This window comes from Pecten maximus, chromosome 18 (assembly GCF_902652985.1).
Source record: "Pecten maximus chromosome 18, xPecMax1.1, whole genome shotgun sequence".
NCBI classification, from domain to species: domain Eukaryota; kingdom Metazoa; phylum Mollusca; class Bivalvia; order Pectinida; family Pectinidae; genus Pecten; species Pecten maximus.
In genome coordinates this window covers 19,097,389-19,112,125 of record NC_047032.1, presented here as the reverse complement: position 1 = coordinate 19,112,125, position 14,737 = coordinate 19,097,389, and the positions used below count along the sequence as shown (strand labels likewise).

The 14,737-nt window shown below is 35.5% G+C and overlaps 1 protein-coding gene across 1 annotated transcript in view; it reads right to left on the bottom strand.

Annotated features, from left to right (window-relative positions):
• Window positions 1-14,733, bottom strand: part of LOC117316671 (transmembrane protein 241-like) — a 28,764-nt gene extending 14,031 nt beyond the window's left edge. The window contains exons 1-5 of the mRNA XM_033871376.1: window positions 14,626-14,733; window positions 11,757-11,910; window positions 10,900-10,946; window positions 8,825-8,914; window positions 8,440-8,521 (exon numbers count right to left, since the gene is read on the bottom strand). Coding sequence (XP_033727267.1) covers window positions 8,440-8,521; window positions 8,825-8,914; window positions 10,900-10,946; window positions 11,757-11,837 — 300 coding nt within the window. The 5' untranslated portion in view covers window positions 11,838-11,910; window positions 14,626-14,733. The remainder of the gene's footprint in view (window positions 1-8,439; window positions 8,522-8,824; window positions 8,915-10,899; window positions 10,947-11,756; window positions 11,911-14,625) is intronic.
• Window positions 14,734-14,737: the final 4 nt, after the last annotated feature.

The following is a 14,737-nucleotide window of genomic DNA, read 5'->3' as shown; positions in this document are numbered from 1 at the left end:
TTACTAGTACTGACCACTTGTGATTTACCTGACTATAACAGATTTAATAGTACTAACCACTTGTGATTGACCAGACTATAACACCATTAATTATTAACTAGTACTGACCACTTGTGATTTACCTGACTATAACACTGTTGATTATTTACTAGTACTGACCACTTGTGATTTACCTGACTATAACATCATAAATTATTTACTAGTACTGACCACTTGTGATTTACCTGACTATAACAGATTTAATAGTACTAACCACTTGTGATTTACCAGACTATAACACCATTAATTATTAACTAGTACTGACCACTTGTGATTTACCTGACTATAACACCATTAATTATTGACTCGTACTGACCACTTGTGATTTACCTGACTATAACACCATTAATTATTTACTAGTACTGACCACTTGTGATTTACCTGACTATAACACCATTAATTATTAACTAGTACTGACCACTTGTGATTTACCTGACTATAACATCATTAATTATTAACTAGTACTGACCACTTGTGATTTACCTGACTATAACACCATTAATTATTTACTAATACTGACCACTTGTGATTTACCTGACTATATATAACACTGTTGATTATTTACTAGTACTGACCACTTGTGATTTACCTGACTATAACACCATTAATTATTTACTAGTACTGACCACTTGTGATTTACCCAACTATAACACCATTAATTATTTACTAATACTGACCACTTATGATTTACCTGACTATTACACCGTTGATTATTTACTAGTACTGACCACTTATGATTTACCTGACTATTACACCGTTGATTATTTACTAGTACTGACCACTTGTGATTTACCTGACTATAACACAATTAATTATTTACTAGTACTGACCACTTGTGATTTACCTGACTAAAACACTGTTGATTATTTACTAGTACTGACCACTTGTGATTTACCTGACTATAACACCATTAATTATTTACTAATACTGACCACTTGTGATTTACCTGACTATATATAACACTGTTGATTATTTACTAGTACTGACCACTTGTGATTTACCTGACTATAACACCATTAATTATTTACTAGTACTGACCACTTGTGATTTACCCAACTATAACACCATTAATTATTTACTAGTACTGACCACTTGTGATTTACCCGACTATAACACAATTAATTATTTATTCTAACACGATTCGTTTGCAACGCGTGTTTTGATTGGTTGCGGACCGACTTCTAATCTGCGATAGAACCATGACATATCGTGTTAAGCCACGCCCCGTTTCTAATCAAAACAATATGGCGTCAAGTTCGACTCGTAGCGAAATTCAACACTCTGCACCATTTATGATTGATGACCCGTGATATTGGAATCGAAAGTGAAGAAATCGAATAGTATGAATTAACTTAATAAATTTAACAAAAATCGTTAACTTCATTCTTACCGTCATTTATCGATTGAAACGTTCATTTCGTCCGTGTGTAAGCATCTAAGGTCAAGTAAAATCCGAAATGAAATGGAACAAGTGCACATAACTTTCACATAACGATTGAGCCTATAGAAACACATCAACTCTGACTTTGTCAAAACGCCCATGTCGTTATGCATACTGTATAAATCCAAATATGTCGTTAAATCTTCTGTAAAAGGACTTTCACAACAATCCAAATACACCGCTTCGTCAACATACAGATCGAACTCTCGCCAGTATGGGCGTGGCCAATTGACCGACTTTGAAAGCTTCTCTCTGATTGGTCAATCCGCCACAGTATGACACGTAACTAGCGGAGGTCACAGAGTACTTAACAGCGTACTTGTAGCGATGTAAAACAATGTATCTAAATATATGCGATAGTAAACGTGTTAGAATGGGGATAGTACGTTGTTTTTCGTGGCTATACTGGCGATTAGAACATGAAATTTGGTTTAAACTCTCGACCTATCGGTCTCGAGTTCAAACCAAATTTCATGTTCTAATCGCCAGTATAGCCACTCAAAACAACATACTATCCCCTAACTAGTACTGACCACTTGTGATTTACCCGACTATAACACAATTAATTATTTACTAGTACTGACCACTTGTGATTTACCTGACTATAACACCATTAATTATTTACTAGTACTGACCACTTGTGATTTACCCCACTATAACACCATTAATTATTTACTAGTACTGACCACTTGTGATTTACCCGACTATAACACAATTAATTATTTACTAGTACTGACCACTTGTGATTTACCTGACTATAACACCATTAATTATTTACTAGTACTGACCACTTGTGATTTACCTGACTATAACACCATTAATTATTTACTAGTACTGACCACTTGTGATTTATCCAACTATAACACCATTAATTATTTACTAGTACTGACCACTTGTGATTTACCTGACTATAACACTGTTGATTATTTACTAGTACTGACCACTTGTGATTTACCTGACTATAACACTATTAATTATTTACTAATACTGACCACTTATGATTTACCTGACTATTACACCGTTGATTATTTACTAGTACTGACCACTTATGATTTACCTGACTATTACACCGTTGATTATTTACTAGTACTGACCACTTGTGATTTACCTGACTATAACAAAATTAATTATTTACTAGTACTGACCACTTGTGATTTACCTGACTATAACACTGTTGATTATTTACTAGTACTGACCACTTGTGATTTACCTGACTATAACACCATTAATTATTTACTAATACTGACCACTTGTGATTTACCTGACTATATATAACACTGTTGATTATTTACTAGTACTGACCACTTGTGATTTACCTGACTATAACACCATTAATTATTTACTAGTACTGACCACTTGTGATTTACCCAACTATAACACCATTAATTATTTACTAGTACTGACCACTTGTGATTTACCTGACTATAACACCATTAATTATTTACTAGTACTGACCACTTGTGATTTACCCAACTATAACACCATTAATTATTTACTAGTACTGACCACTTGTGATTTACCTGACTATAACACTGTTGATTATTTACTAGTACTGACCACTTGTGATTTACCTGACTATAACACTATTAATTATTTACTAATACTGACCACTTATGATTTACCTGACTATTACACCGTTGATTATTTACTAGTACTGACCACTTATGATTTACCTGACTATTACACCGTTGATTATTTACTAGTACTGACCACTTATGATTTACCTGACTATTACACCGTTGATTATTTACTAGTACTGACCACTTGTGATTTACCTGACTATAACACAATTAATTATTTACTAGTACTGACCACTTGTGATTTACCCGACTATAAAACTGTTGATTATTTACTAGTACTGACCACTTGTGATTTACCTGACTATAACACCATTAATCATTTACTAGTACTGACCACTTGTGATTTACCTGACTATAACACCATTAATTATTTACTAGTACTGACCACTTGTGATTTACCTGACTATAACACCATTAATTATTAACTAGTACTGACCACTTGTGATTTACCTGACTATAACACCATTAATTATTAACTAGTACTGACCACTTGTGATTTACCTGACTATAACACCATTAATTATTTACTAGTACTGACCACTTGTGATTTACCTGACTATAACACTGTTGATTATTTACTAGTACTGACCACTTGTGATTTACCTGACTATAACACCATTAATTATTTACTAATACTGACCACTTGTGATTTACCTGACTATATATAACACTGTTGATTATTTACTAGTACTGACCACTTGTGATTTACCTGACTATTACACCGTTGATTATTTACTAGTACTGACCACTTATGATTTACCTGACTATTACACCGTTGATTATTTACTAGTACTGACCACTTGTGATTTACCTGACTATAACACAATTAATTATTTACTAGTACTGACCACTTGTGATTTACCTGACTATAACACTGTTGATTATTTACTAGTACTGACCACTTGTGATTTACCTGACTATAACACCATTAATTATTTACTAATACTGACCACTTGTGATTTACCTGACTATATATAACACTGTTGATTATTTACTAGTACTGACCACTTGTGATTTACCTGACTATAACACCATTAATTATTTACTAGTACTGACCACTTGTGATTTACCCAACTATAACACCATTAATTATTTACTAGTACTGACCACTTGTGATTTACCCGACTATAACACAATTAATTATTTACTAGTACTGACCACTTGTGATTTACCCGACTATAACACAATTAATTATTTACTAGTACTGACCACTTGTGATTTACCTGACTATAACACCATTAATTATTTACTAGTACTGACCACTTGTGATTTACCTGACTATAACACCATTAATTATTTACTAGTACTGACCACTTGTGATTTACCCAACTATAACACCATTAATTATTTACTAGTACTGACCACTTGTGATTTACCTGACTATAACACTGTTGATTATTTACTAGTACTGACCACTTGTGATTTACCTGACTATAACACTATTAATTATTTACTAATACTGACCACTTATGATTTACCTGACTATTACACCGTTGATTAGTTACTAGTACTGACCACTTATGATTTACCTGACTATTACACCGTTGATTATTTACTAGTACTGACCACTTGTGATTTACCTGACTATAACACAATTAATTATTTACTAGTACTGACCACTTGTGATTTACCTGACTATAACACTGTTGATTATTTACTAGTACTGACCACTTGTGATTTACCTGACTATAACACCATTAATTATTTACTAATACTGACCACTTGTGATTTACCTGACTATAACACTGTTGATTATTTACTAGTACTGACCACTTGTGATTTACCTGACTATAACACCATTAATTATTTACTAGTACTGACCACTTGTGATTTACCCGACTATAACACCATTAATTATTTACTAGTACTGACCACTTGTGATTTACCCGACTATAACACAATTAATTATTTACTAGTACTGACCACTTGTGATTTACCCGACTATAACACAATTAATTATTTACTAGTACTGACCACTTGTGATTTACCTGACTATAACACCATTAATTATTTACTAGTACTGACCACTTGTGATTTACCTGACTATAACACCATTAATTATTTACTAGTACTGACCACTTGTGATTTACCCGACTATAACACCATTAATTATTTACTAGTACTGACCACTTGTGATTTACCTGACTATAACACTGTTGATTATTTACTAGTACTGACCACTTGTGATTTACCTGACTATAACACTATTAATTATTTACTAATACTGACCACTTATGATTTACCTGACTATTACACCGTTGATTATTTACTAGTACTGACCACTTATGATTTACCTGACTATTACACCGTTGATTATTTACTAGTACTGACCACTTGTGATTTACCTGACTATAACACAATTAATTATTTACTAGTACTGACCACTTGTGATTTACCTGACTATAACACTGTTGATTATTTACTAGTACTGACCACTTGTGATTTACCTGACTATAACACCATTAATTATTTACTAATACTGACCACTTGTGATTTACCTGACTATATATAACACTGTTGATTATTTACTAGTACTGACCACTTGTGATTTACCTGAATATAACACCATTAATTATTTACTAGTACTGACCACTTGTGATTTACCCAACTATAACACCATTAATTATTTACTAGTACTGACCACTTGTGATTTACCCGACTATAACACAATTAATTATTTACTAGTACTGACCACTTGTGATTTACCTGACTATAACACCATTAATTATTTACTAGTACTGACCACTTGTGATTTACCCAACTATAACACCATTAATTATTTACTAGTACTGACCACTTGTGATTTACCTGACTATATATAACACTGTTGATTATTTACTAGTACTGACCACTTGTGATTTACCTGACTATAACACCATTAATTATTTACTAGTACTGACCACTTGTGATTTACCTGACTATAACACCGTTAATTATTTACTAGTACTGACCACTTGTGATTTACCTGACTATATATAACACTGTTGATTATTTACTAGTACTGACCACTTGTGATTTACCTGACTATATATAACACTGTTGATTATTTACTAGTACTGACCATTTGTGATTTACCTGACTATAACACTGTTGATTATTTACTAGTACTGACCACTTGTGATTTACCCGACTATAACACCATTAATTATTTACTAGTACTGACCACTTGTGATTTACCTGACTATAACAGATTTACTAGTACTGACCACTTGTGATATACCTGACTATAACACTGTTGATTATTTATTAGTACTGACCACTTGTGATATACCCGACTATTACACCATTAATTATTTACTAGTACTGACCACTTGTGATTTACCTGACTATATAACTGTTGAGTATTTATCAGTACTGACCACTTGTGATTTACCTGACTATAACACAGTTGATTATTTACTAGTACTGACCACTTGTGATTTACCTGACTATAACACCATTAATTATTTACTAGTACTGACCACTTGTGATTTACCCGACTATAACACAATTAATTATTTACTAGTACTGACCACTTGTGATTTACCTGACTATAACACTGTTGATTATTTACTAGTACTGACCACTTGTGATTTACCCAACTATAACACCATTAATTATTTACTAGTACTGACCACTTGTGATTTACCTGACTATAACAGATTTACTAATACTGACCACTTGTGATTTACCTGACTATAACACCATTAATTATTTACTAGTACTGACCACTTGTGATTTACCCAACTATAACACCATTAATTATTTACTAATACTGACCATTTGTGATTTACCTGACTATAACACCATTAATTATTTACTAGTACTGACCACTTGTGATTTACCTGACTATATATAACACTGTTGATTATTTACTAGTACTGACCATTTGTGATTTACCTGACTATAACACTGTTGATTATTTACTAGTACTGACCACTTGTGATTTACCCGACTATAACACCATTAATTATTTACTAGTACTGACCACTTGTGATTTACCTGACTATAACAGATTTACTAGTACTGACCACTTGTGATATACCTGACTATAACACTGTTGATTATTTATTAGTACTGACCACTTGTGATATACCCGACTATTACACCATTAATTATTTACTAGTACTGACCACTTGTGATTTACCTGACTATATAACTGTTGAGTATTTATCAGTACTGACCACTTGTGATTTACCTGACTATAACACTGTTGATTATTTACTAGTACTGACCACTTGTGATTTACCTGACTATAACACCATTAATTATTTACTAGTACTGACCACTTGTGATTTACCCAACTATAACACAATTAATTATTTACTAGTACTGACCACTTGTGATTTACCTGACTATAACACTGTTGATTATTTACTAGTACTGACCACTTGTGATTTACCCAACTATAACACCATTAATTATTTACTAGTACTGACCACTTGCGATTTACCTGACTATAACAGATTTACTAATACTGACAACTTGTGATTTACCTGACTATAACACCATTAATTATTTACTAGTACTGACCACTTGTGATTTACCCAACTATAACACCATTAATTATTTACTAATACTGACCATTTGTGATTTACCCAACTATAACACCATTAATTATTTACTAGTACTGACCACTTGTGATTTACCCAACTATAACACCATTAATTATTTACTAGTACTGACCATTTGTGATTTACCCAACTATAACACCATTAATTATTTACTAGTACTGACCACTTGTGATTTACGTGACTATTACACCGTTGATTATTTACTAGTACTGACCACTTGTGATTTACCCGACTATAACACAATTAATTATTTACTAATACTGACCACTTGTGATTTACCTGACTATAACACCATTAATTATTTACTAGTACTGACCATTTGTGATTTACGTGACTATTACACCGTTGATTATTTACTAGTACTGACCACTTGTGATTTACCCGACTATAACACAATTAATTATTTACTTATACTGACCACTTGTGATTTACCTGACTATAACACCATTAATTATTTACTAGTACTGACCATTTGTGATTTACCTGACTATAACACCATTAATTATTTACTAATACTGACCACTTGTGATTTACCTGACTATAACACTGTTGATTATTAACTAGTACTGACCACTTGTGATTTACCTGACTATAACACCATTAATTATTTACTAGTACTGACAACTTGTGATTTACCCGACTATAACACCATCAATTATTTACTAGTACTGACCACTTGTGATTTACCTGACTATAACACTGTTGATTATTTACTAGTACTGACCACTTGTGATTTACCTGACTATAACACAATTAATTATTTACTAGTACTGACCACTTGTGATTTACCTGACTATAACACTGTTCATTATTTACTAGTACTGACCAGGCTTGCGAGAGCTTTTGATCCTGAGTATATGACAGACACAAACAACATCATGCCTGGGATCCACATCACTGCTCGTTGTCTGAAACAAAGATAAAAGCCATCAGTATCAGTCCAGTTTAGTTTATTGGGATATGAAACACTAATTAAAATGCTACCTCATGGTGAAATAAAAATACCCGAAAATAAAATGTTTACTAAACTAAAATAGGATTCTCTCAGTAACCACTAAACATCTACATTGAACTGTGGCATTTTTTCACCCTCAATTTGAAACAATCACTTTAAAAAAAATTGTCTGTCCAGGGTAAGAGAAAAAAAGATCTCTTAGCACATAGGTAACAGATATAATCTTTTATTGATACCTTGTGATAGAGAAACGAACCTGATGGTTTCCTTGTCTGTCAACATGGATGGTAAGTGTTTGGTGACCACGCCCATCCTGAGAACCATGAACCCCACAAATGTCTGCCAACTACAAAATAGAGTACAAATATTAAACACCACATGTGCATTACATTTGAAAACTGGACCACTCTCAGATTCTCTAATTTAATCTGATATAAATTCAAATTGTGTAATACTTTACTTCAGCTTCAAATCCAATTTTGAAAGTTACAAAATTCATTAAATCATATACATGTACTGCTTTTTCACCTCCCTGTCAAGATTTTGACATTTCTTTCAACTAAATTTGATTTTTTTTCTGTTGCCTTCTAGTATCAACACTTTAGGCCTGTAGCATCAATGTTGAGTCCTAGAAGGACAGAACAGCTGTATGCTGTCCTTAACATCACTGACAAGTTCAAGAAGGACAAAACAGCTGTATGATGTTCCTTATATCACTGACAAGTCCTAGAAGAACTGAACAGCTGTATGGTGTCCCTAACATCACTGACAAGTCCTAGATAGAAGGACAGAACAGCTGTATGATGTCTCTAACATCACTGACGAGTCCTAGAAGGACCGAACAGCTGTATGATGTCCCTAACATCACTGACGAGTCCTAGGACAGAACAGCTGTATGATGTCCCTAACATCACTGACAAGTCCTAGAAGAACTGAACAGCTGTATGGTGTCCCTAACATCACTGACAAGTCCTAGATAGAAGGACAGAACAGCTGTATGATGTCTCTAACATCACTGACGAGTCCTAGGACAGAACAGCTGTATGATGTCCCTAACATCACTGACAAGTCCTAGAAGGACGGAACAGCTGTATGATGTCCCTATCATCACTGATGAGTCCTAGAAGGACACAACAGCTGTATGATGTCCCTAATATCACTGACGAGTCATATAGAAGGACGGAACAGCTGTATGATGTCCCTATCATCACTGATGAGTCCTAGAAGGACACAACAGCTGTATGATGTCCCTAATATCACTGACGAGTCATATAGAAGGACGGAACAGCTGTATGATGTCCCTATCATCACTGACGAGTCCTAGAAGGACGGAACAGCTGTATGATGTCCCTAACATTACTGACGAGTCCTAGAAAGACAGAACAGCTGTATGATGTCTCTAACATCACTGTCAAGCTCTAGAAGGATGGAACAGCTGTATGATGTCCCTAATATTACTGACGAGTCCTAGAAGGACATAACAGCTGTATGGTGTCCCTAACAATACTGATGAGTCCTAGAAGGAGGGAATAGCTATATGATGTCCCTAACATCACTGTCAAGTTCTAGAAGGACAAACAGCTGTATGATATCCCTAACATCACTGAGTCTTAGAAGGACAAAACAGCTGTATGGTGTCCCTAACATCACTGACAAGTCCTAGAATATCACTGACGAGTCGTATAGAAAGACGGAACAGCTGTATGATGACCCTAACATCACTGACAAGTTCTAGAAGGACAGAACAGCTGTATGATGTCCCTAACATCACTGACGTGTCCTAGAAGGACAGAACAGCTGTATGGTGTCAATAACATCACTGACAAGTCCTAGAAGGAAGGAACAGCTGTATGATGTCCCTAACATCACTGACGTGTCCTAGAAGGAAAGAACAGCTGTATGATGTCCCTAACATCACTGACGTGTCCTAGAAGGACAGAACAGCTGTATGATGTCCCTAACATCACTGACGTGTCCTAGAAAGACAGAACAGCTGTATGATGCAGTTAAATACATTTTTGTCTCTATACTCTATCCAACTCTCTGTATCTAACACTCAATTTGTATTAAAAGATGATAATACATTGTGTCCTTGTATAATTTTATTGTGAGGTAACCTTGTTTCATTGATTAAACATGGCATCGCAGATGGTACAAATGCCTTTACACCTGAACTAATGAGTATAATCTAAATCTGTTTATAGTAACAGTGACCTCAATAGTGGCCCCAGATGATTGAAACACAATCTAATACAAGAGATGATGGTCAGACACCAAGGTGTCTTCCAAGAATATCCTTTACTTTTCTGTGCATATACTGAAAGTACTCACCCTTGAAATATTGTTGGATACTTGAACTCCAGAACAGACAAGACATACTGAAACAAAACATATGGACACTTAGGTACACATTCTTGATTGGTATGAAAGCAAGAGACCAACTTTGTATTACAATATCACATACCTGATGGCTAATGAAACTTTCAAATTCATTAATTATATCACATATGAATGTTCAAATGTATATCTTCATGTATATTTGTCAGCTTTTATTACAAATTTAGGACCTTCTTACATCATACATATATATTATGTAAAATTTGTTCAGTCCAATTTATTTGAATACTAAAATGTAAATGTTAACCTTTTATCCTGGATCATGCATTCTCGGCCTGTTTGTTATTCAAGACCAAGAAAAGGTTTAACATAATCATATTAAACATTTGTGTACCGGTATAACAATCCAAAATGTGCTGAAAGGTGTTAAATGGTACAAAACAAATAACAGCTTCCATATTGAGATTATCTTCGTTGCTTTTAATTGTCTCCCTTGTTCATCTTCCTTATATGGTACAAACCTACAACATCTTCCTATATGACTTTCTTTGAGATTATCTTCCTTGTTTGTAATTATCTCCATTGTTTGTAATTATCTCCCTTGTTTGTAATTATCTCCCTTGTTCATCTTCCTTAAATGGTACGAAACATCTAACAGCTTCAACATTGAGATTATCTCCCTTGTTACCAATAGCCTCCCTTGAAGTTTTTTTTTATTATCTCCCTTGTTCATTTTCCTTAAATGGTATGTATAACAAGACTAGTGATGCAGATGTCCCAGGTGTGAACCCTAGTACAGTTAATCATATATATGCATGCACTCTGTTATCTTCCTTATTACTTATAATTACCTTGTTGACAAAGTTTGTCACCAGGAACAAAGAACAAAATATGAAACACCTGGTCACTGTATTCTTCAGAAAATCCATCATCTCTCTCAATGATCTGTAACTGGGATAGAATTAGCTCTGCCCATTGTTTATGTGTTGAATCCCTCACAGTCAGCTAAAACAGAGGTAATCATGAAGCTACCATTGAGTGTGGTAATTACTTACAATGAAAACATGGGTCTGGTCAGCTTTGCCACTTTTTAATGTAACATTTCAGGCATAAATCTTTATGGCTTTACAGATGTTGAAACAGGCCTTTGAAGTCTTTGTCAATGCTCGTCCATGAGGCCAGTAAAATAAAATGTCAAGGTCTGTCATTAATTCATAGAACAAACAACTCTAGTCCAATTGTTCTAACCATTTGGGCCCAAATAAATGCAAACGGCCCATATCTGCTTTTATTTTACATGAGAGTAGGAACACTCTAAATTTGTAAAACTATTTGAATACATACATAACAATGTATTAAAGATGTGTAATATTGTTTTTCCTAACTTGGTAATTATCAAAACGATTATAAAACTAACAAGCGCTGTCATATATTTATGTTATTGCTTCTACTGCTCAGACAACTATTCCCTCAAACTCAATAGGATTTTGTGATGTCAGCTAGAACAAGACCACCCGGCAGCCAGCCATGGTCCAGCCCAAATCCAGTGCGGTGGGGCCATTATTTGGTAACTCATTAGTATCCTCTGGGGTGGATCATGCCATTATGAAGGTGGTCAATGACTTCAAAATTGCAAGGAGGAAGGACGTCACGAGACTAGAGACAGTGGAGCCCCTAATGCCCCTTCCTGTCAAGGAACACACTGAGCCCCCAGGAGAAGCCTATTCCAACAGAGACGTGTCATGGAAGACCCAGAATGATCCGAACCCAGGAGGTGGATCAGAGCTTCTTAAAAACGTGTCGGTAGTACCCATACGCGAGGACGCGCTGAATGGCCGCTGTCCGCAGTGTTGTGGTATTTCGCGCCAACAGGGCAAGGGTCTGCCAAGTATATATATGTCTGTCAAACCATGGAAGATTGACCCAGGGGGTGAATCAATTAGTGTTTAACTCTCTTACCCAACGTCAGGCAACATATCTTGACCATCATTCTGTTTCAGCATGGATGTCCAGTAAGAGGGGTTTGACGACCTTCTGTGGGAGGTCGAGGGTTTGGCCTCAGCAAACACCAAACCTGATATCCACCTTGCCACCGCTTTCTAGGAGCTGCAGGTGATGGTGGAGCCCCAAATATCGGGCGTTCCTCCCTGGAGTGTGCAGGCAGAGGGGGAGGAATCTGTGCATTGACAGGTATATAGCCTACCTGTGAGAACTTCCCCCGAGAACTAATACATAATTAACATCCCTTTAGTCCCAGGGCAAGGAAAACTGATCAGATCAAGAGTGCTCTCCAAGGGGGGAGGGAATGGAGTGACTGCAGTTTTGGTTAAATTGGTTAAAATACATCTAATGTATATCGGTCATAGGATCAGTTATGGCTTTAATAGAACCGTAGGGTACTGGGACCTACCACAGTAGTGGAACCCTCATCCGAACTGGGGCTTATCAAGCAACCTAAAGCCTTTCCTCGGATAGGGGAATGTAAATATTGTACATATATCAGTTGCACAAATAGTTATTCCTCATCTCAGCAGATATAATTTCGTGAGGTAAGTTGCATCAATCCTCGATAAAAATCCCTCCACATTAAACAGTAAAAGGTTGTTCAAGGAACCTCTGGGTTTTCTCAGGCTGGGGCCTTCGGAACAATCCCAACTCCTTTAAGTTTGGATATTTGTATATAAATATATATACTCAGTTAGTGTTAAATGTTAGTTAGGAAGTCTGAGGATAAAAACCCTATTACCGTTATCTAATACAACAGCTATATACATAGCTGCCAATAGGAAAACAAAAAGAGAATTTTAGAAATTGGGATCTTGGCTATTCTGAGAGAATCTCCCATGTGAGTAACGGTTCCAAAGTGCACCGTTCCCAGTCATGGGAGTTAGAAATAGGATTAGATCTAGCTAAAGGAGGCCCACACCCTCGTCGTCCCTCGGAAGATCATCAACCCTGGAATTGGATCCACGAATGCTAGGACACCAACCACTTCTTCCCAGGGAGTGTACAGAGTCCAGGAGGGGGCCTTCATAAAACAGGGAGGAGTGTAGTGAAAATTGGGGGAGTTATCTCCCTTGGTTGGCACTCATTCCGCACGTGAGCTAGTATTTAATCCCGCGGGGTGTCTGAGAGCGCTCTCTTTGATCCTGAACCTGAACGGCAACAGACCACGAAACATGAGTACTAACTGCATTGTTTGGGTTTTGGGATACGGGAGCATTCATTAGTCTTCTAGAGAAGGCTGGTGATACCCTACGCCGGTTTTCTCTACACTTCTATAGGCTATATAATTTAATTGATGTCAGTCGAAATACAAGCTCTTTCATGTCCATTCAGGTCTTTAGGAGGACTCCTCTTTCTGCTGTGTAATTCAACGTAAAATAGATTCTTAATTGTAATTTGAATCTCAATATTGTATACCATGTGATTTAGACCATTCAATCAGATTATGCAATTTAAGATTCAAATCCTTACATCGGAATGGACATTTAAACAATGAATACGCTTGATTTATTTTGTTTTGTCAGAAAATGATTGCTACTGAGTACTGTATATTTGTTCATGTATATAATAACCGTTGTGCTTGTCCAATCACTTTGATTGTTACCTTCTCAGCTTCCAATTCGTTTCAGTGTCGTGGGAGAAAGAGGGCGTAATTATAACGTATCATATACATTGAGTTTTAATCTGCAGTCGAGTAATATAATTATAGCTTACCACGTTTTGAAGTTTATGTAGAAAACAGCTGAGTTGGGAGCTAGGCGAAGTCTGCTACACGGGAATTAAAGGGAGATAAATAAAGAGAAAACTCAAAGTCGTCAGTATGTTT